The following is a 24979-nucleotide window of genomic DNA, read 5'->3' as shown; positions in this document are numbered from 1 at the left end:
TGGTTCAAAGCAACGGTGACTAATCTGTCGCTTGCAGCAATGAATTTAATCGTTCGCGTAAACTGAAAGTGATAGAAAGAGAAGTCTAATCTATTGCCTAATCTATTATTTCGTCTCGTGAACTTTGACGTTGGAATTGTCTTTGTTGCAGTAACTACGTGAAAATTACTAGGTACGTATGGTAATATTTATATCCTTCGATCTTGGCGACCAGTTTTTTAGTATACGCGATCCTCTGCGCGTATAATGTATACCTTCTGCATGTGACAAAATAGTTACGAGTCCGCTGACGATCCCGTAAGAGCTCCGAGCGCAGAGAGTTAATTGGTCAGCTAATCGGTTAAAAAAGTGGCAAGAGGATGCTCCAGATGGTCTCCGAGCGGTAACCAGTGTCTCTGATGAAGCTATTAAAGTGTTGCAATATTTTCTGGCCTTCACAATAACTCCTGGGAAAATATCCCTTTGGCTTGGTCATTGCTTCTGTTTACTCGCACGGTATCCTCTTTCCCTCAGTTTTTCCACGCACGTATACGACTAATTTTGCATGCTCTGAACACACTGAAGATGATCACGATCTCCATTCTTCGGTTATTCAACAAAAAGTATACGTATGGTCCGAAAGACCAACGAAATTATTGGCTTTATCAGAAATAAGCAAACAGATAATAATATTAGAAAATAATCTGGTTCGTCATCGATGAAAACTTTCTGCGAGAATATACTCTGGGATGTTTCTAAGCGATGAAAACTTTCCTGCGATTCCAATCTCGTAGGTGGGAGAGTAAAGAATTCAGGGTCGAGGAGGTCAATTTGTAACAAATTGTTTCACGACACACCTGTACACTCTCGCAGTGGCGCGTCGCGTCGCAGCTGTTGGTAATCGTTGACCTCAACTATTCAAAAAAAAGAGATTTTCCCGTGTGAAAACGAGCGGACGAACATGAATTTCCTCGCGCTGCCTCTCTCGAAAGTATACTTTCTATAATTCGTACAAATCTGTGCGCTCGCGCACGGACAGTAGAAAACGAAGCGGGACGCCGGCACACGCGCCGCGTAAAAATTAAGTCGTTGATGGGCTGAATCCCATACGCCGAGAGAAATCACCGGAAACGGATTCAGCAATCCCGCGCGCGAAAGCATTCAGCACATTCGGTCTGCAAAATACGTATTATCTATAGATATGCAAACGAGCGAGTACACGGCATCGATTCGATGAAAGCGTGCGACTCGCTGACCAGTTCCATCGTGCTGCGCCAAAGAATTCATTCGATTTCTTCATCCGAAATACTAATTACCATGTTTCGTCCCCGGAACCCCGATTCCATCGGAATAATTATGGTTATTTTTTTTTTAAACATTCTCCTTCGATCGATAATTGTAATTATTATATTCCTCCATCCTAGATGCTAGAAATTTCAGCGATGGAAATTTTCCGAGCAGTGGTTTTTAAGTAAATTTGTATTAATTGACGCTAGATCTAGGTTAGATTGTGAAATAGTCTTATTTGCCGAACCTAACCCTTTCACCCTGATCGATACACCTCGTTTACGTACATTTTGTTTCATTCGGTGAAGTTTCAGTTGGTTTCGGTGCATCGTTATGGAAATACACTAGTAACTATAATGAATATAAGATAAATATGACAAATGATAGCAACTGATTACATGGCACGTCTTTTCACTTTGCGGTCTCAAGAGCCACTCCCGTCAAATTGCTGATGATTGTCTGGTCAAGAATCAACAACTGCCAATCTTCTTTTATTTGCATATCCAGTGGTACTTTCGTTCGTACTGTTATTATTACTTTATAATATTCGTAATAACTATGTCATTCACGACAGTGTATGAAACTGTTTAGCAACTCACTCCTAGGTATATTAATTGGACTCATTAGCGAGACATTGTCGATCAAACTTACGATCATCTTAATGTTTAGAAATTTAATATAATAAGCATTTTAAAAACACGCGTGAACAGTAGCGAAACGTCAAAAGAGAATAATTGACTATAGTGTTTCTAACTGGCAAAGGAAAAAATTAAGATTCCAATGTACCAGTCTAGTAATAAATAAATAAATTTCCTTGGATTAACAGGTTTGTTGAACCGGTATGTTAGAATCTTAATGTTACCTTTAACGGTTACGAGTGCTATAGTCAATTACTCTCGAAGTTGTATGTTTCGTTTAAACCACGGAAATTAATTATTTATTTATTATATAACTGGAACGTTGAATACAAAAAATAAAATATGACACAAAATATATAGCGGTTGCCTGAAATCAAAAAGCTAAATAAAATGGCTATAAAATTGTGCAAACCTAAAAAAGATGAAAGGTCATAAATTACACGAAGAATATTAAACGAAAAACACGATTTGTGGCGCGAATATACGGTGCGAAATTGCATTAAATTTTAAGGAATCTGCTATTATTTTCACTTTTCTGGTTTATTATTGAATATAATAAAGAGGAGGAGGTGTTGCAATCGGTCAAAATTTAACCCACCCCGGCTCGATTTTTAGCACTTCTCGGTGATTTGCGGTGCTTTGAGTCCATAAATAATGGAAAACCGGTTACGAAATTCTGTATGTACGTACACTCCCGTTCATAAGTCACCGAACGAGTAAACGTAGAATAAAAACGAATTGTCACTATGAAATGATGTAAATTACGAAACGGTGGCTCTTATCGATTTTTCACAGTACAGAGGAAACATAAATTATATTTGTTTAAAAAATTATCGAACAATCTTAAATGTTCTTCTCCTTCGTGCATTCGTCTCTGTTGGAAATAATCTCTGGGACTAATTTTTTAAATGCTTCTGAACTAATTTGATTGAAATGTTTTCAGGACAGGATCGTTTTCGAAGAACGTGTTGCAATGTCCGTGGCAATCGGAGCTATCGACCAGGCCAGAATTCGTCTCCATTATCGCGGGACGCGTACGTTTCCGGCAGAAGGATGTCGAAGAGTTTTCGAACAGGCGCGGGATAGCGAAGGTATACATGGTAGAAGAGGTACAGGCCGTGAGGCTGGCAGTATTATACGGAAGGAGATACTACCGGGAGTCCGCTATCGTGAGCAATAAATTGCTCTGTTCTTTTTTCTCATCCCTCGGGCTACTTTTTGCCCCCGTTGTTGTAACGTCGTCGTCAGCGTCCACGGTCCACGCACACACCGGCTCCGGCGCGTATACCCGTGGGCGACGTGTCCAGCAACGGGCTGCTCGTCCAGCCTGAGAAGATACAACGGGAAGCACAATAAACGCCGATGACTCGCGGCGGAGTATGCGCGCGTACGCAAGAAGTGCGTCCTGCTTTCACGACAATCCAATGCGGGCACGAGAAAGTAGTCGGTCCATCCGCCTTTATACATACCAATGGAATAGAAAGCCGAGATAAGTTTTATAGGCGATCGAAATCGTAAAACGGGCCGGACAACGGAGCTTTTAACGAGCCTGCTCCGGTGTCGCGTTGCTCTGTTCCCATGCACCTACAGGGATCTACAGGACAGGTCGATTCGTGACTGACGTCCACGGAAATCTCACCCAACTGCACTTTTCAGAAATTAAACCTATGCCCTACACGCGCAGTTTACAATGGTTTTAAATGAAAATTTTAGTCTTACAGAATCTGCCAGTGAACACAGGGCTCTCAAAACTGACACCAGCTGTCTGGCGCTTAGAGTATTTGTCGCAACACAGTTTTCATATTTTGTGGTACGTCTATAAAGTAAAGTCCAGGTCTAACTATCCTCGGTGTCGTTAAGTTTAGCGGGATAGCTGGCCGTTACGCGCCCGAGAATTGACTCGTCCGTCCTCGGAGCATCTGTTCGTCCGCGAAGTCGGTCTCGAATACATCAACGTCTCGGTACATCCGCTATATTGATTGCGAGAACACAAGATACCTGGCCTGAAACCACGTGCGCGCGCGCGACGCCGATGGCAGGGAGGCAGCAGAGGCGCGGATTCCGCTGTACCATGCAAGCGGAAGCCTACATCGTGATTATCATCATATCTCCGCTAGACATCAAAGACTTATCTTTCTCCCTGTTTGGGTCTCTTTCTCTCCTTCTTCCCTTGCCTCCAGCGGAGATCTTGTTGCTCTCTCCTTCGTCCTCATCCCCCCTTTCCTTCCAGCCTGTTCCTCGTCGTTGCTCGCTCGCTTCCGTCTTCCTCTCTGCCTTCGGTCTCGTATCGCTCTGTCCGTGGCGCGCGTGGCTTTCGGTCTCCGAGAAATGACCATTTGTAAATTACACCGCGGTTCTTTGATACAGATTATGGACGGACGATACACTTACGGTGATAAAACGAACCAACGACCTTAGGAGGATCGATACTCGCGCGGCCAGAGAATCATTACTGCATCTATTCTTACAACTTGGCCATACGAACGCTGTATTATGCAGGAAGACACGGACGGAATGAAGTTCCAGGTTGGCCGATTCGTTTAGAGACAGAAACGCGATGGAGATTACGGGCGATACGGTTGTAACGATAAAACGGAGCAACGACGTTAGGAGGATCGATACTTAGGCAGCCAGCGGACCGAGCAAGTGGACGTCGCGATCGTTTGTCCGAGCGGTTTGCACGGCTCTCGCGCGTGTATTATTTATGAGACTGTCCGGAATAATGGGCGGCCCCGAAACGGGGAACGAGAGAGGCGGAAGAGAAAAGAGAAAATGAAAAATTTGACGCATTGTTCGCGGACGGAGCGACTCGTCTTTCCGCTGAATAGCGTTTGGCCGGAGATTGTCTCGTAGACAATCCGGACAGCTTAACAAAGAACACGTGCCCGTCGAATTAAGAGGAACGCCGCGGTTCGACTCGGAGAATCGACCCGAGACAGGCATAGATCCTAGCCGACTAGAAGCCGATCCCGTGGTTGGAAGACGGTAAATTTTCGCGCCTGGGCGAAATGGAGATGAAGGCATTGTATCAGTCCCGGTGGCGTCTGCCGCGTCCTTCGCCGCGTATTCTTAGCCGCCTAGTCCGAAGAATAACATTATAACAGGCGAGAGAGAAAGAGAGCCAGCCGGAAGATAGGACGGAGAAGAATGGACGGAAGAGGGAAGAGGAAGGACGGCGGCAGGAGACAAACACATGTTGCACACTCGTCGTTGGGGAAGCTGGCTTCTTTGGTTGTAGAATCTCTATCCCGGTTTCTCTCTTCCAGCCGCTGTTTCTCTCCTCGTCGCGTTCACTGTTAAGGTCCTCGTTGCTCTTGGACAATCTCTGTGTTTCTCTCTTTAGCAACTTGGTAACGTAAGACTAACAACACAATGGAAGCAACAGCTGCATGATAGATGGTCCCAACCGGACCGACCGATTCCATCCGCCGCGTCCGCTCTTTCTTCGAACGGAGCCGACTTCTTTTACTCCTGCGGACCGGTCGTTATCGTCGCATTTATTCGCGGAAGCAACGAGAAAAGGGACGCGAGCGCGGCGTACACGCGCGTTGGAATTCGGCTCCGTCGGTTCTGCCCGATCGGCCAACTCGCTGATGGAACGTTTGTTTATCGGTTCCCGGACGGGGGGAAAAAAGACCTTCTGGAACACATCTGGGAAAGAGCTATCGACCATACGCCACCAGCGAGCAGCCTTTGCCTCCGTCGCTAAATCACGAGCCCTGTCGCCGTTTTCCTCAGCCTCTCTGACGGCGCTTCAAAGCGGAACCGATTATTGGCTGAGCCGAGCGATTTCCGTCGCTACTTCGCCGTCAACGAACACTATGCTTTCGCAAGCACGATCTCTCGGTCTGGATTTACTCTATCAGATCTACGATTAGTCCGAGTTGGATCTGGGCCTACGATAGAATAAAAAGGCAAGCGTGAGTTACTCTAGATCCGCGAGGACCAGACTCGCAACAGGGCGAAGATGAAGTTCTACCCAACGAATTAAGAAGATAGAAGCGAGAAGATAAACACCTCAACATGACGGAGGAGATGGTATCGTCGTTGACGATGCATCCCAGTTAGCCTGATGAAATATGCTAAGCAGTGCCAGGCCAACAAGGTAAAAACAGCAAGAGAACCAGAAGGTTTGCGATAGGGTAGATTAATTGTGTGTTAAATCTGGGTCAGCTTTACATTGTGTGCGTGTGTTAGGTCTTTGATTGTCTAGGTTAGACGTTAAGTCTATGATAAATGAATATTATGTGTGTGCCTAGGTGAAATGCAAACCTAATTATCAGCTATCGCAAAATAGGGCTAGTTCGGATCAATACTATGTACGCACTATGTCTAAGTTATGTTTGTAGTAGACCTGAACTGTACGTATGTCGGTTCTAGATTGGGTCTGTGATAAGACTGTTTTAATCCAGTGCTAGGTCTGGGTTAGATCTGTATTAAGTATGGATTTATGCGTAAACACAGAGTGACCCAGACCTGCATCTAATCTATGAAAAGACAATTTATTTTTCTAACCCTCCTCGGATAGTGAATCGCTATGTACGATGTCGCATGCTATCTGAGATTTCAAATTACATACTAGTTCCCACTTATTGTATTTCATTTTCATAGCTTTGAATCACCACACAATCGCATACGACTATTACAAAATACAGATTGAAACTAATAAGCTGGAAGATGCTCGCAAGCAAACACCGTGACTCGTACGTTGATAGACATCTGTATTAATAAACATGTGAGGTGTAACTGCCTTAAACTAACAATAGTTCTTATCCTCTTGGAAAATCGTATAAACAGATTTGTTTACGTGTAACTTTCATGGGTGACGAATGACCTTGGATTGTAGGTCGTTCATATGTGCATATGGGTGACCTTGGGCACTCCGGGAAAATGATCCTGACCACTCCTACGCCTCGAGCGCAAGATGATCGTCGAGTCGTAAGTTTACGTAAACAATCGCTTAAACAAACGCGTTGGGCGAAATGAAAGCGAGCCTCGATCAGATAGCCACAATATTCGAGCAATAAATTGGCAAAAGAAGTCTCGTTTACATTGGAGCCACCCTCGTATTATGAGCATCCCATTATTCGCATTCCAGGTTGAAACCTGACTTGAGCCTAGCACATCGGGGGCATTGAATAAAATTTCCCTCGGATAAATGGGGTTCCATCGTGCGTACCATTCTGGTTTTGCGCGGCTCCTGATCCCAATACAACGTGCACCGGAGATATCATCAGAGACAATACCCTCGCCTTAATTACCGCGGGCATCGAGCGGGCCTGAAAAGAGAAGAAGACCCAAGGCCGCTGTGTGTCGGCGAACGAGAGGCTCTGTGCTCGCGCTACCATTGTCATCCATTTGTTCGTACAAATCCCTGGCTATAATCATTTAATGCTCACATTCATCGCGAGCACGACGACGGCATTGTGCTACCGACGGTGCATTAGTCTCTCGCACGCATGCGCGCTCGCGTTCCCCGGTCGAGGAGCTTAAGGCATTAGGGTGAGCTTCGTGCGAACGTCGTTGATACTTCTCTCCTCCCGCCGTCTCCTTTTCTTTCGTCGGTCCATTCTGGCCGACCGACTGGCGGCCCACGTAACACCTTCCTCGAATCGGTTCGACGATTCGGGCCCGACCTCGAATTCACGCTCGCTACGAAATCCTCGTGACCGATTAATCTCCCGGCGCAAGAAATTCCTCGCGCCCCATTGTGACGCGTCTCTGTTCCGCCGCGTGGGCGGACCAAGCGTTTGAAAAATGGTCCCTAGGCGGTCCCGATTTCCGAGACCGTGCCCCGTTTAGTTCCGCGCCTCCTGACTCGTTCCTCTCTTTCTCGACGACCGTTCAGAGCAAACGCTCGCTATCGTCTTTGGGGTAAATTCTTTTTCAGTCCCAGAGTCTAGAATACGCCTGCCAATTTAGTCAGAGGACTTCGTCGTCGCCCTAACTACCGACTACCTGTACCTTGGAAGGCGAGGTCTGCTAGACAAGTTGCTCCGTTGATTAAGTACACGACGACACGCCGTTATTCTTCTTCTCGAGTCTTCATATTTCATGTCTGATATTATTAAGTTTCCCGGAGAGAAACCCTGGAAGGAATGCGGCTCGAAACACTGGCTCGTGACACCTACGGCCGCCGAGCAAGGCCTATAGGAAATGCCCCCTATTGGCGAAGACGCCATCTTCCACAAGAGACACTTCATCGTTCTTAATACGCAACTATCGGTGGAACTAGCAAACGGCTGTGATTAAACTGTCGTCAGAGCCTAACCCACCAGAGACGCTGAGTATATACCACCTTGCCCTTTACGAGTAGTAAAAGAGTCTTCCGGTCAGCCGCTCGAAGATGCGACCATTTCATTTTCGATACCGACTCTCAAGAGCGAAACTCTCAAGTGGACGGTGGACATTAGGTTTTCGAGACGGCGTCGGTCACAATGGACGCGCCGCCTCGTAGCCTGCGCGCTTTTAGCGGCAATCTAACGGCTGGGTCTCTGTGTGCACGGATAGCCAGTTCGCTGAATGCCGCACGCACACCGAGCATGCGAGCTGCGCTTCTTTGTGGAACGCTCAAAGAGCACAATGTCCATAGTCCCCGACTGACAATGGCCTCTCCACGACTGGTTAATATCAAGGTTGTTTGAAGGGTAGCCTGCGAGACCGCGAGCCGAGCGGAATCCGCGCCGCGTACCTGCACCGACTCGTCCTTCGATGCGTTTTCCTCGCTGCGCTCGACCTAACTTATCGTTTCGAAGATCCAGTACCGAGTTGGGTCACGCGACACGCGACACGCGACATCTCGACCGCCTTCTTCTTCAAGACCTACGAGCTACGGTCGTACGAGTTTCACCTGAGATTTTCTACTAAGCATGACAATAAAATAAATTGGTAGATACCTCTTTAGAGTAACAATTTTAAATTCCAACTAAAAACATATACCATAAATATATCGTTTGACATGTTAACGAAAACTCCAAAGCAACGAAACCAGTCTGGCTAATCTAAAATCCCTACGATACCTTATCGAATAAATAGAGCTTCCTCGAAATACGATTTTATTCCCACGATGAAGAATGCAGCGGTGCATAAAATTATGCGACGCCGATAGTGTAGCCGGAAGACATTCGGGGAGAGACGAATATCGGTTTTTGGGGGTTTTCCGGGCGAGAAAGGGGAGGAAACGATAGCAAGAGGATTAATTAAAAGGCATATGGCTCCCTTAAAAAAATAAGATGGGCGGTCCTTTGCGCAATTTGCAAACAAGGCCGCGTATCGGCGAGCGACTCAAAGGGGAGAAGAAACGTGGATGGATGGCGAAGAAGAGTGGAAAGCAGAGAGAAAAGGGACGAGCTAGCTGGAGAAGCGGAAAGGGAGATTCTGTTCTCAGGGGAGTAGTCAAAGTAACGTCGCCCTTGTCACGACGATCCCGTAGCATCAAACAAACTGAAGCTCTCCGACATTGCCCGATGTATTATAGTACACCGAGCATCGTCGATTGCGATCTTAGATAAGGGATAAACAAAGAGGAAACGTTCGATTGATCTCGGATATGGAGCGTCTCTAATAACCATTCCCATTGCTATTCAGTGTCGACGCGATGAACACCTTAATACGTGGTCTCTATTAGAACGAGTAACGAGTTTGGTCGAATTCTTCAGCAGAATGTCAATTAACGTGGGGTTAGATTTCAACCCTCTACAGGCAGACATTTTGGAGCACGAACCCTCCGATAAGCTTTCGAGCAATTGGTAGGAAATTATCACGCATCTGTTGATTCGTACCACAACTATTTGTCAGATTTATGATTCCATTAAGGAATTAGATAATCGTGAGAATTGACGTTTCACCCACCAGAAGCAATTTTCCACCCCGAGCGACTTTCACGAAACTCAATGATAAGTAAACGAAAATCTGTCTGAACGAAATTTGGCGAGGACGAAGTCTCGATATAAAAATATAACTTCACAAGAAAATGAAGAAGAGCCCGACCGAACGCCAATCTTTTAAGATAAGATTGGATGTACACGAAAGACACGCTCCAAGAAATTTACGATAAAAGAAAGTCTCGGAAAAATACAAATCCAATATTATAGATCACGTTCAATTCATTATTCAAATGGATGGTACACCATACGACTATTTTTGCTCTTTATTGATAAAATTTTGCTGAGATACAGAATTAGAGTAGCTGTTTTTAGGCTATACCCCGATTAATGTACAGGGTGTTCAGCCACCTCTGGGAAGCCTCAATCAACAAATTAGTATCTTTCATTCTCGCCTTATTTTGGCCTGTATAAAATAAAAGTAGCAGAAACAGAATAATCCCCATTAATAATGATAAATTGGCTGGCGTTGCATTAATCTTCAAATCCTGACTGTATTTATTACTGAACCTAATACATTTCCAGTGCAACCGCAAGATCAGAAACACGGGATAAGTATAAAATCGCACGGCTTAATTATCAAACGTGCACGCAGGGCGCGCGACCGAGCAAAAGAAAGCATGATCTAACGCGTTGCGCTACGGCACAGGGCTAAAAGTGACTGAAATTACATAAATTGAGAGCGCATTAGAAGTCTCATTAAGATGCGATGGCTACGCGGATTATCGCGTATCCCGACTTCAGCTGGCTGGTTACTTAGGTTCGCGCGCCAGCGATTCCGGGACGTAATCGCGCGATGAAGGGTCGCTGGCAAGAAATCTTGCATTTTTCTCATTAAACCTCGTTCATACTCGCTATACAGAGTGACTCTTAATTGCATGTCGATACCGTTTATGCAAATCTTACGGCCCAAAGTTGCCTTATTTGGACCGTCTCGCACTGTTTCCATCGATGGATAAAAATCGAAAACATCACTAACGAGACGTAGTTTGTAATATTCTCTCGTTGATATCGAAATTATTTATACATACGTATCTAAAAGTTCAATCAGGATCGAGTGTTTCGTTTCTAACGACGCACCCTGTATAGTATGAACCGGTGCTCCAGAGTGTCTGGAATCGTTGGAACACGCATCTCGACTTGTCAGGTAAAATCTCCAGATGGCCCGTTATCGTTTCCGACCTGCCGTGTAATATTTCGAGATTTTTAGTTCCTCAAAGACGCGGCCTCGTTCGCCGCGCGAAACGGGAGCAAAACGAGATACGCGACGCCGTTGGTGCATCGCGCAGCTTTAAATTTACATGCACGCGAAAAAGACTCCAATTACCCGCGAGTTTATGTAGAGCGCGGCGTCATTAAGATCGCGAATTACGCGCGATCCCAAACTCTGTAAGAGATAACGCGCGACTTCCCCGTCGCTTATTTCGCTATTCGCGAGCAGATTTTCCGTCTCGGTGGCCCCTCACGCCGTTTCGATGCCCAAACTTCTTGCGTTTTATTCGTTCAATCGGATACATTACGGTGCTAATCGCCCGGAGAATTCGCGGTTTCTCCGATCGCGTAAACGTACGCTCGACGGAATTGCTCGCGCCAAGTCTGTACCCACTTAACCTTTGTGTCAATAACCGTTCAGACTCCGTACCAAAGTTGCATAGTTGATTGATGTAACATTTTGCAACAGGGGGAAAAACTTAACGGTAATACCGAAACATAATAATAGCAGAAGACATAGAACCGGTGACTTATTATTAACCAGAAATCACGATCGATATAATTGAACGCCGTACGTGGGATAGTGGACGGCGCGCGACGGGTTAATTCGCATTATCGCGTATACAACGCTTCCACTAATCCGTCCAATAAAACGAGGCATAACGGCTTCGTTTACCGCGTACACGAAACGTTTCACTTTTATTGCGTATAAATCATCGCGGACGGTGGGAATCGCTCATCGCCCTCGCCCGGGCTCGGTACCTCGCGACTCGACCGTATTCCTGGGACGAACACAACGGGCACACACGTAACGCTCTCGCGCGAGAAACGTGTCTCTAAAATTAAACCAATGGCGGCTATTAGCCTCCTGAATGGACATCGTTCGCCTCAGGTCTTCCTAATAGACGTCCGCGACTCGGAAGAATCGCCATTAGTGGCTGTCGAATTCTTACTCCGCGACAATCTTCATAATTCGCCTTATCGGTAGTGGAAAAGGGAACTGCTACGTTCGGAATCGTAACCATTCCATTAGCACGGTAACAAAATAAACAGAACGAGGCAAACCGGTAAATTGTACCTCTGGTTCGATCGTCCAAAGTGGTTCGTACTCGGAGAGCGCGTTTCGCTCTCGTGAAGTACTCGCTCCTATCTGTCTCTCTTTCTCCACTCATTATCTCTCTCAATCTCTCTTATTCGCTCGTCCTCCGTCGTTCCGTCTTTGTTTCTCTCTATTCGCGAGTATCTCTTATTTTTATTCGACAACGGAGAAGCAGTGCCATCGGAGAACTGCGAGCCCCGTCAAGAGAGGGATGCGAACGGGGGCGGAAAGGGGAATGACAGGTCGCCTCCGTCCTCCCCAAGGGAGCAGCAATTTATAAATAATTGAGCCGAGTCCGGTAAAAAATGAATTACGCGTCCCTGTACAATATGAGGAGTTGCTTTACAGTAAAACGAGCAAGGGACCCGCGAGACTATGCGGACCTGGAAACGGGAGGACACCGGGGCCAGAGAGCTCTCGTCGAACGGAAAGATAGAGAGACTGGGGGACCAAGAAAGACCAAGTAACATAAGCCGCATCAATTTTGCAATTGGAGAATTTTATGTTCGCGCGGCCGCCATATATTATGAACGACCACCCCCGACAGTCCCCGCCGTTTCGATCAACCCTCCGTGCCGCGTCTGCTTTCGACCACTGATTTCCGGTCTTGGGAAATTTTATTTCGACCCGAGAATACCGATGCTGCGAAACCGTTCGAATCCTTGATAAATTAAATGCACGTTTTAGACTCGAATTTTTTTCGATCATTATATTTAGTTTTACACGTAGAACCACCAACACAACACAGTGATTCCATTCATCGCAGTACGTTCTGTACAAATTTACCTTCGCACATTCTGCTTACATTGTCGATATCTTAACTATACTGTCCACGAGTCGAAAGTTATCGATCGCTTATCCGTATCTTAATCCAACTGTTCAATATTTTCGTGTCGGAATTTGTCGACGATATTCTTTGTGAATATCGCGTGCATTGTCTGTCAAAAATTTTAAATATTAACTCGTTTCATCAAAGTCTTTTGTTTACCGAGGACAATATTGACTTATTCATCGAGACACAGTCTCCATAAATCTTTCTCAATAATCACAGCTGATTTTATGGTATCCTTTCAGCACTCTGTTCCAAAAGTTATCGATGTCTATCGATGAAACGTGATATCCACGATATAATTTCCACTCGTACGAGTCCATAAATTTCCAACGTGGTTTAAGTCGCGGCTTTGTACCGATCATTCAAGAATCTCGTATGCCTGCACATGCAAACAGTTTCGAACTGATTTGCAGTATGTTTGGGGCGTCTGTCTCGTTAATGAATGGTTTCGTTCTCTAGACACGGCATATTTTCCACCATTTCTGGCAAATGGCAGTGTAGAATGTATTTATACATATGCTGATTCATAATACCATTAATACGAAGAATCGCACCTGTTCCCTAAGATGTCGTACACCCACATATCATGATGAAACTTCCATCGTGTTTTAACGTTTGCTTTGCATGCTGAATCTCGAGACATTCACCCTACGTTTTCCAGCACCAGACTACCATATTTGATTCATTTTTCTTTCATGCGATCCTATCACACGTATTTATTGATCGATAATCTAATCCTTGTACTTACTTGCTACATTTCTACGTTTGATTTGTGACTTAGGAAGCGAACGTTAGAAGTAAGTAAATAAACAACAAACTGGTCTCGACAAACAGCAGATAAAATAAGTTTTATATACTGTATCGAAGTTTGTAATACAATGCCACGATTCTGAGATACGTGAGAACGTTTGGAAACATTCGTACAACGCGTTAAATTTTATTCGTCGTTGTTAGAAGGAAGGATCGCAAAAAGTTGGAATCACCGTTGACCGGATTATTTTCTTCGGCTGGAATAAACCGGTAGCACGCCACGGAACAACGCGACGAGGTTTAAAATATACATTTTTGTTATTTATAGCCTCACCGTGCGGAGTGTACGTCGGTGAATCCATCGTTCGTCTTTATTGCCGCGCGTAATGAAGTCGTAAGAGGTCGAAATCAGCGTAACGAGCAGTCGATCGAAAGAAACAGAGCCGACGATTGCAACAAAAATGCCGGAGAACAAGAGTTCCTTCTTTTCATTGGGGCACCGACTTTAGAAAGTGGCATTTCGCATTCACCGATGAACCGGTTTATCATAATTGGTCCGGTAAACCAATAACCGCGTCATTATGCCAGGCATTTTTGCAACGTTGCTGCAACCTGTTAAACATCGAACAGCCGGTAGCCGGTCCCCTGGAATTTGTACAAAGTTGTAATTTGCGATGCAACCGATACCTCGTGGACGAAAAACGAGACGAACGCGAGCAATAAAATCTTGCTCGCTTTTGAGAAAGTCGTGTACAAAAAGAAACCTAAACAAATCGTCCAGCCTATCTTGATTCAAATTTTTCAAACGGGTTGATATCTTTTACAATTTTTTTAAAGATAGTTTGCATAGTCCCATCCCCGAGCAATTAAAAATTCCATCATTCGAGGAACGCTTTGGAGAAAAAAAATAAGTAAAAAGAGGACGGTCGGGGAAACGGAATCGTCGGCCCCTGTTCGCGGAAATTAAGAAAACAAATATTATGGAAGCGAGGACAGATAAAAGGGAGAGTAATACGACGCACTTCAGAAGATAAAGTCGGTAATGCTTTTGGCTTTCACGCAAACATCATTTTAATCCCCGTTTTGGCGGAAGAAGCGGCGAACTGAGGAGGTCGTGAACAGGGACAGCAACTCGAGGGTTAGAAGCGGAGAGACAGAGGGGAGAGAACACGGACGAAGGGCGGCCAGGGGTGGGTTTGGTCCCGGAGTTGAACCGAAGCGAGTAATCAGGGAGACATTATTTTCCCTTTGAGACCAGCCGTATTTTAATACGAAGGAAAACGTATAATCCGCTTGTACAGTTTCGAGCCACCGAATTTCTCCCTTGTACCGCTTGTTTCTGTGTCGCGATCGTTCACGATTGCCGTGCTCGATAGAATCCTTCGAACGTACATCGAAGGGTGGCGAGAGTACTTTGGAGCAATATCGTCGAAACAAAAGTATCCGTCGGGGTCGATGAAAACCCCGGGCGATTTAAAGCGTCTCGCGATCTTTAAGAGGATCTTCTTTCTCTTTGGCCGCGTATTCAATTTCTTTTGCTTCTCGCGCGGGACGACCGGTTCTGATATTCGCCGCGAGCCCCGAAATTTGCTAATGACGCAATTATATCGTTCCGCGGGATCGTTGAACCGTCCTAATTCGCCGGTGGGGACCCGTTCGAAAATTTTGTCTCCGCTACGAATTCTTGGTCCCCGACTCGCCCCATTATACGCTCCGAGCGAGAACGGAGAATAAAAATGAAAAATATGTGTATACGTATACCCACCGCGTGTCCCCCTCGTTCTTTCTCTACCAGGGTCCCGCTCGTCGTCCAGAGAATAACATTCGCACTTTACGATTATGCCTGCCTACTTTTTTTTTTCTTTTTCTTTTTGTTTGTCAAGCTGGCTGTGTGGCTGTCGGTGTCAACGACAGATTCACGATCGGCTCGGGTCGCGAGACGACTCGACTACCGGCGAGTTCCACGTAAATCGAGATCGTTGAATTAAATAGGCAAGCTTTCGAGCAACCGATCGCCACGTATCGATTCCACCCCGAGAGAAATTTCCAGTGAATCTCTATTATTCGAGGAAGAGAGAAGTCGGTATTTTATCCCCCGTTGTTTTATCGTGCGAGACTAACCGCGAACGGCTCGACGCGATACTTGTTTCTAATACTGTAACAAATGAATCGACCGAAAAATTTATTAACGTAGAAAAGCAATTACGAATATCTTCTTTAGTTCGACGGAGAGTTTCCTTTGATCGAAAATATTGTGTATTAATAATAACAAAATCAACGATGGAATTACGAAACGAAAAGATCTCGTGGCAAGGGTCGAACTCGTTGTCTCGTAGAACGCGAACGCGAACTCGGTATCGTTGTCTAGCGCGTTTCTCGCTTCGTCAAAACTGTCACGTCGAAATAGAAACGGCTAAAAATAATTCGTCGTAACGATATTTCGAATAAAATAATAAAATACGCGGATCACCGACGAAGATAATAGAGGGGGCGAAACGAGAACGTCTCTGTTCTCGAGCTGGCTCGTATTTTATTCGATATTTTTGAAATACCGCTCGCGTCAGTCGAGACGACCGTGCACGGTGACCGGATGTCGTAATGACGTACCGACAAAAGCGCGCCTGCGCGCGCATTCGTTTCTCTCCCTGTCCTTTCTTCCCGCGCTCCGCAGGATTCTTTTCTCGATAGTCTCGATTCCCTCGACGCTGTCGCGAGTTCGTTGGTCGCGATCGCGCGTATTTACGACAGCATTCCGCGCGCGTATTCCGTTAGCTTCCCGCTCGAACCCATAGACAGTCTTCCGTCCAGAAATCTTATTGTATGGACACGATCTGAACTGGACGAGTTTCTCTAATTTGGAAATACAAGAACTGACTTTTCCGAAATTTAATAGTGATTTATCTAAAAATGGGTGGACCTGCCGTATGCGTTCCAATAATAGGATGACAGCTCTTCCGGTATCAAATTTGATTTATTTTTACACTAGGGTTTATTTGATGAAAAATTTTTGATTCGGCTGGATATCGGTTCGAAAAATCCTTTACTGGATATTAATTTACGTAAATGGAACGAAACGAAAATTTTTCATTCGTTTTTCGAACGAAGGACCAACGTCCTCTCGAACCCTGGTGCAGATATTCAATTATCCTCGCCGCTGCGGAAAGTCGAGTTATCAAGAACACTTTTTCCAGACTTTACGAGCAGTTTATGGCAACGGGCTTCTCCTCGAGGCACCGAAAATACGCGTGCCCCGATGCTCCGGGCAGCGTCGCGACAATAACGCGAGCGATCGAACTCGTTCGTCATCGTTCCGTTTTATTAGCGTTCCTCGTCCCGAGAGTTTATGTCCCGTTGCTCGCGCTGCTTCAAAGCGTTTTTATTAAGCCGACACAAAACAGCGGAGCAGATTACCGGGGACACGCACCTGTCCCCCTCGTCGACGCAGGAATAAGAACGAGGAGGAAAGATTGGTAGAAAGAGAGGGGTGCCGAGAGAGCATTCGGCGCATCGAGCGAAGGAATTCGCGAATTATGACTGGCAAACCTCGGTAAAAAATAACATCTTTTGTCGGGGTTTATGCGGCGGTAGCGAGATAATTTCTTTCGGGTCGCGCTACCACGACGACGACGACGCGCGCGACGCGAGGCGTCGCGGCCGAATCGTTCCGGATTTAACCGTTCTGTCCGTGCTTTCTCCGTTTCTTTGTCCCGAAAGGGAGACGGAAAGAGACAAAAATGATTACGAAGAAAATTAATTTTCGATCCTGAATCCAAAGAAATGTAAGATAGAATACAATACAAATTGCTATAATAATGTAAATATGATTTTTGTCATTCAATTTATTTGAAAGCACAAAATGGCTGACGAAATGGATTTGGGTGAACACCATCCGCGATCGTTTATACGTAGGAACGATAAGATTAGGGGAACAAACCTTTCCCACCATCGAAAATTTTACGCGAGCCGCGAGCAGATTTTATCGCCTCGGTTTCGCCTTCGAGCGCGATACGCGATACGCGTTTTATTGACAATCGAATACAGCGAGCCAAGATATACTCCACGGCTGGCCGACAATGTTTGCTCGATGTTCCATTGGTAGCGGCGTGTCAATATCTTTACGAATACAACATCCCTGCTTCAATGAGAAACGATAGCCGCGAGCAAACGCGCCGATTCGCATTACATCATCGCTTTCGTCGGGACTTCCGGTAGGTGGGGCTGGGAACATTCAAATTGCAACGACAAACAGTGGGTCTTCTTCTCATTCTTCGATTTAAAAAGTTTTTTCTTCGGTTGAGCGATACACGGCCAAGAAGCAAACAAAGTGGAAACGCTAATAGAGTTACGCATCGACGAGATGCGCGTAATTGTTGGTAGAACTTGAGGAACCGGTGAATTACACGCGTCAGGAGTGGTTAGTTACAAAATTCACGGCCTTCCAATGCGTAAGCCTGTGTTCTTCGAATTACACGCTAAGTTACACGTTTCTCTAACAATTACTATTGAAATTGTTAGTTTAAAAGAAGAAAAAATTGAATCAAACAAAAATATATGCTTGTGATCGAGGAGCAAATAAACCGTGAATGCTAATAGAGTTACGTATCATCCTCCCGAATTTCGTTAATTGTTACAATAACACTGCGTCGACTTTGTACACTGGAATGAGGTGATCTTTCCATCATACGCGAACTGAATATGTATTTAGTTAATGCGTGGTGTTAAGTACTTCGAATTGTCACCTCGATTTACGTTTATATAGATAGAGATACTAGTATAAAAGTACACAGAGATAATAGTATTTCCAAGTAAAAAAAGGGGTCAAATAAACGTAGCATAGCTTCGCGGGGTACGTCAGCTGGATAAATTCAATGTTCTCCAAGGAGAAGGAAGTTCATGCATGAATCAAAATGAAGAATTGCATCTTGTAATATATAGTAACCTAGAAAGAAATACTTGTCCGTGTGAATTCTCGAATCACATTGTATAATTGGCTACGACTGATATCGCGTCTGCTAAACAGCCAATTACAAACATAAAGTAATAAGAATCAATATTTCCCAATGCGCATAGTTAAACTAACAGGTCTTCTCTTTTACTTCTATAATGGTATTGCAGACAAGCGATTGTGGCAATTTTTTTTGTAAAGTGTTTCATAAAATATTAAACGAGCGAAGTTGCTAATGAACATGGGCATTAACATGTATACAGCAATTCCTCGTGCTCCTTAGAAATTGCTTCGCGAGTCGTAAATTCGCGAAGCACGTAAATCTGAGTAACTTACAGGTACCAGCCATCAAAGTCTCTCACCTAGTTGCGTCTAAGGATTACGAAATACATGCATGCTCCAACAATTCGATAAATTCGATACGTACCTGTAACGAATGTATCGCTTTGAGAGTGGAAACAATACTGACTACTTTCTCCCGGTTGACTCTCAATGTACTGCGCAGAAATGAGTTGACCGAGTCTGATCATTTACAGTATAATCTCCTTCATGGGTCTATGGGAAGGAGATTATACCGTAACTAATCAGACTACAGTGTACAGCGTGCTTACGAACAAATTTTTGAACGAATAAATAAAGATTTAAAGGACGAGAAACTAGAATTGCAAGCTACGGAAAGCGTAGTGGCTTTTTAATGTTAATTATAACACATCGGTTCCGGATGACGCACGCATGCGTCGTTCGAATTCTTAAAAAACCTCGAGTTTGCGCGCGATTATATTTATTAACGGTGGTGTGAGTGTGGCAATCTTAAGTGCACTTACGGTGCAACGGTATAATCGAAATATCTAATCCAAATAGTTTCATCCGAATAGTACGCCGGCTTTACGACTGCACGGTTACACCACACACTATCTCGTTGACAGAGTTAAGTCACGATACGGAGTAATGCGTAAATCGCGCTCGAACCTGAAATAATTCACCACGAATCGCCGTGGCCGGCGAACGAGCGTAATCCGATTCCGTTTACGCAATTTCGTACGAATCGCAGTTTCCCATTCGCGAAGCTCGCAGCGAGGCAACGGGTGTGCCGCGCGAAGACGATCGACGAAGGCGATCGCGGGCGCGAAATTCGAACGTACCCGGGGACCCGGGTCGGATCGGGGATCGCGATCGCCGAGCTCGTACGATTCCGTGGCACGGCGCTTGTAAATTGATCGCGGCCGCGTCCAGGCTGAAAGCGATCTGCTCGTTAAGTACCGCAGCCTCCGAGAAAGACAGCGCTGGAAAGTGATCCGGCGCAGATCGAGATCGAGATCGAGGAAAATAACGACGAAACGTGACGCACTTGCAATTAATGGTGGAAGCGACCTGTTCCACGAACCTTTGTTTCTCTAGTTACGTTGAATTATTCTCTCCGTTGCGATCTATGGTGTGTCTTTCATCCTCGTTTTCGATGTCGCAAACTTACCGCCTCGGTTGCAACCTATCGGGTCCTACACAATTATTTGTCTTTTTTTTTGACGGAGAGATAAATTAATTGGTAAGAAAAAACTTTTCATCCACGTCTTGTTGCATCGAAGGAATTTTTTCACCGATCGGATGACTTTGGGCCTTGCAACGGATACAGCACGGCTGTGCGTACCATTCTATCAGCCAAGTATCTCGTAATGTGACAGTATCCACCTCTCGTTATGTTACAAAGTTATCCCAATCACCTGTCACCGTCCGACACTTTCGCCCTCCTGTCCAAACTCGAGCAAGCCGAACAGATAACACCGATCAAATTTCGCCTACCTGCCACTCGTAATGTTACAGTTCTGTTACAAATGTAATAACGCAGCGTCGAGTGTGTTGTGAAAATTAACAACTGGGGAAAGTGGGTCCCGCGTCAACTGTAAGTCAACCAGTCAAATTGTTGGATGACAACACCACAGAGAGCTAGTTTGCGATCGAATACAAATGGGCCCACCTGCGAGAGACACGAATGGAAACGAAGGAACCAGTGTACGTACCCAATGAGATCCATGCGGCGAATGGGTCCGGGCCCCAAACGGAAAGGTGTTTGAGATCGTCGTTGAGCGAACTCTGCGCGTCAGGCGCGCACACGCGGCGCACCACTCCGAAACGTGTTCGCGGATTTCGTTCACGGAACAAAAAACCTCGCCAGTGTCTCGGGGTCCAGTTTTCGCGGCGCCACCCCGTATATCGCATGGGAAAATAAATCTTGCGGACACTCACCGGGAGGGAGACTGGACACTGGACGCTGTCACCGGACACGGGTTGCAGCGACTGCAACAGATCGCGTGCGTGAAAGAGAGGACGGCTATCAATGGCTGCATTATACAATACCGGACCCAATGGTGTGCGCGCGAGCACCTGTGTGCGTGCGCGTCGGGACTAACGGGTGAGCGCGCGCACGCACCTATGTAAACGCAAGTGGAAGCGAACGGGGTCCACCGAACGAACGAACGAGCCACGGTGCGTGCACTGGCAGGTATTCCCGCGGAGAAGAATCTCTCCCGTGTGTGGAACCCGTCCGCTCCCATGCGACCGACCGACCAGCGCCGAACGAAAACGCCACGAACGACCAAACCGGGACGGTGCATGCCTGAATCGCTGCTCCACCCTCTTTTCTCGGGTTTACTTTTCGACGAGCATTTCGCCGATTAGATATCGCCACTTTTGCAAACACTGCGTTGCACTACGCGGAGACCGTTCGATTATTGTAACCGACCTCTCCTCTCCTTTCCCTTTCTCTGCCCGATTCCTCCTCCCCTGCCCCTCCTCTGCCTCCGGTCTTTCGCGAGGACCGTTCTGTCCCTCCATGTGTCACCCAAAGGCACTAAACTTGAATTTTTCAAAGAATATAAGGAATCTTAGAACTGGAATAAAGAGTTAAGGACTCGAGAACAATGTGTGCCCTATTTCAGTTTCTTCTCGAGTTTTTACACCGCGATAATATGCAGCTGCTTACGTTTATAGAAAGTGCTCGAAATGACCACCTTCGGCCCGAATGCAAGTCTGCAGTTGTCTTGTCATAGAGTTTCGCAATCTTTCAAATATTCCAGGTATCTGTCGAATTCGTTGGCAGCCTGCTCGTACACGTTGCCGAAGTATTTCGACACTGGAAATGAGCGTCGAATAAAGAAACGTTTCCAAGTGACGTTAACGTTAAAAATCATGTAGATTTAAATTTGAGGGACGAGCAGGCCTGGCAGAAGATCCTGTATATTAAAGGACACTTTTCATTCTAGAAAACGTATGCTATGAATTTCATAAACATACGTAATATTTTTAAGACAGTGTTAGAGTGTTCGAGGTTGATACGTCTCTCTGTAAACTATGTTTCTCAGGACTATTGATACGATATCTCGGGAATTTCTAAACCGATCGATTTCAAATTTTGTTTACATTTGAAGTAGATACTGACACACCTTTTGCTAGAGTCAAGTTCGTATGCTTAAATCATTTGTCACTCAGGTTCATAAAACCCAAGTATACGTACTCCAATTACCATGACCACAACGTCTTTTCATTATCAACACAGAAAGAAAAACTTCGCATTAGCAAATGTTGTTACATTCCTAACCCAATCCAATAAATCACACTATCTCGGCTCATGATTAAGAACCACGGATGCACAAAGATGGCTAGAATTCGTAGAGAAGGTCAACCGGGTTGCACGTACAAACTTTCTTCGTCGTTCTCGCGTCCTTAAATCCGTCGGTCGAAGTGGGTCCCACGTGTTGCGATACACCCTGTATATCTAGCGACTTCAGTCCCACCCGGTTTCGCGCACTCTCCGCGTCCCGTTTTTACCTTTCCATCTTCTCCCTTTTTCCTCGACCTCTTCCCCTCCCCTCCCCTCCCCTCTGTAGCTGGCCCACCGTCTTTCTCCTGGTGAGCCCGACCGGACTGACCTGTTCACGTGTACGCGCCGCACCGGCCGCAATAACTATATCCAGTCGCGCTTTTTTGCGGGCCCGTTCTTACGCGGCTCGGAAATGAATTGAGTTATTGTAAAATCGTGTCCCGGTGCACGGCTGTAATTGTCCGCGCGCGTGTCTCCACTCCCACTCCCTGCACTCTATGTAATTCGAGCGGATTTTTCGCTCGGCACCTTTTAGCCCCGATGGGCCCGAGCCCTCCATGTGCCCCACCGTACACGATTTCACGTGGATCGACGTGTTTCGAGTCCGGCGTTGCCTCGATTCCGCCACGCGACCCTGCCATCGCGCGTGCGCACGGGCCTTCTCGTAAACCAGTGGCTCTTAACCCTAGAACGCCGCGCCACGGGCCCAACGGGCCCCACTTAGTTTTCTCGCGATCCTATCTTTCGCGAAGGGTCAAACGATCGAGGTCCAAACGCGTTATAAGTATCGTCGTAGAAAAGTCATTTAGCGAGAAAGGGATAGAGATAGACACTAAATTGTATCCTATATCTTTCTGCTGGATCGCCCGTTTGGAGTCAGTGGGCCCCAGGTTAAGAACCACTGTCGTAAACTCTGTCACGCCGTCGTATAATAGATTTGTCGCGGACCTTGTCGCGGATAATCGTGCCCGATTGTAGATCAAAACTGTACGCCCAGATTTTTACTGATCGCGGAAACGCGACCTCTACGGACCCCGGCCGATGTAAGGCAAATTTTTTGATAATTCCCCTCGAGATTTATTCGCGAAGCTTATCGAGCATGGCGACGGATATGGTGGAGAAAGCGGGTCTGCACCTTTGAAGTCTCGGGAAGACAATTTTGTGATATTCTGTGACCATTTAACGATTTAAATCTGAATTTGGTTGCCGCTATGGTGGTCCGTATTCAACAGATCGTGCTAAGAAAATAATAAATAGTGTCCACGAATTCGTAACTTTGAAACTCGTTGCGAAACTAAAAAATTCCAAACGAAACAAGTATAAATACGCATACACTAATGGTAGACAATCACTGAAGCATGCATGCATATTCACGATATCATATACACGAGATAAGAAGCACCACCTTGTGTCTCTGAATCCGTGGACACGTGAAATAAGAGACTCTGCAGTTTATCTGTGGTGTTTGTGATAATTTTCTCGGGCGCACTCGACACTTGTACACGTGTATTTTAACACGCGTAAAGGGTCGGTGGCTCTACTTTGAATGTTTATTCGAACGCAGCGCGGGAGTACAGCCGGGCCTGAATGAATAAGCGCAATAAGCAGGTGGTTCTCGACTCACCGGCTTCGAATCTCCTTCCAGCTGATCGAGTTTATGGCCGTGACGACCCCATCCACCGGCGGACAATTACGGCGAACATCAGGAAGCACACCGTTCTGCGAACAGATTGATCGTTTTATTGTTTTGGGTGGTAAAGCGTCACAGCAGCCCTTTGGCGGTGTTTTACAAGGGGGTTGGGGTCACAATAGCAAATAGATATTTCAATTTTCTTCAAAAGCGTTAGTCTAATAAAAAATACCTACTTTAAAACACCGTAATTTCATTGTTTGCAATCATCATTATTTGGAATCTCGGAAATTAGAAAGTAATTACGAAGCAGGAAATTATAACGTGTCCACAAAATTTTAGTACCTCAAGAAAAAAAAAAAAAGAAAAAATAATCAGAACAAATGCATTTGTACCATTGGGAAATTAATGCAGAATAATAGAAATATCGGACTGATTCGATATTCTCGTACCATCGAGGACGAGACAGTAATTCCCGCAGTTATTCCGAAGCGTACAAACAAATTTGCCAGTCACTCTATATAAATAAACCTCGAGTGAACAATACGCGAGTAATATAATAAGACTCGGCTCTTGGGTTGTCATCGTACGTCGTAGAATAAAGGCTGCGTTTCATAGGGCATTTAAAAAAAAGTTTGCGACAATATTCTACGAGTGATGTAAGAGCTGAGGATGAAAAGCGTGTAATCGTTTGAAACTGAAGATCGTGAGTAAGGTGTTTTACTGAATTGCTACAGAGGCTCTTCGAGCGATGTTAAATTGATTTAAACTGACGTCTTTCGATTTTTTGTCTTTACTGGGTCGCCGTACAGTTGTCGTTTCAAATTTCTACGTATTCTATCGCTCGCTGTACCAGGACAAAAAAACTTTACCAGCTATCCTAACTGTAAGAGTCGAAACTTCGATGTAAGCTTGATGTTTTAGGACTAGTTTGTTTAATTAAAAATTTATCGATGTGCTTCGTATTCGACGAGCATAACATTGGGTCCCTGTAGAAGCAGTGGGAGTTTCTGATAGTTGATAACAAAGAACCGCGGATGTGTCGCGAAGGATTTGCATGGAGGTCGAAGGACTCGCGGCCCGCGACTGGAACCGACAGATACGAAGGATCCTGGGAGAAGACAAAGGA

General features: G+C 45.6%; 1 protein-coding gene across 2 annotated transcripts in view; it reads right to left on the bottom strand.

The window, feature by feature from the left end:
* The window catches only part of Sox102f (transcription factor Sox102F), a 323902-nt gene that overhangs the window by 113221 nt on the left and 185702 nt on the right, over window positions 1–24979 (bottom strand). For both annotated transcript variants that reach the window (XM_076772749.1, XM_076772769.1), the window contains exon 2: window positions 23845–23939. In XM_076772749.1, the coding sequence (XP_076628864.1) occupies window positions 23845–23939 (95 nt within the window). The remainder of the gene's footprint in view (window positions 1–23844; window positions 23940–24979) is intronic.

The sequence above is a fragment of the Colletes latitarsis genome, chromosome 1 (assembly GCF_051014445.1).
Source record: "Colletes latitarsis isolate SP2378_abdomen chromosome 1, iyColLati1, whole genome shotgun sequence".
NCBI lineage: Eukaryota > Metazoa > Arthropoda > Insecta > Hymenoptera > Colletidae > Colletes > Colletes latitarsis.
Note: the sequence above shows the minus strand (reverse complement) of the source record. Positions and strands in the feature narration are given on the sequence as shown.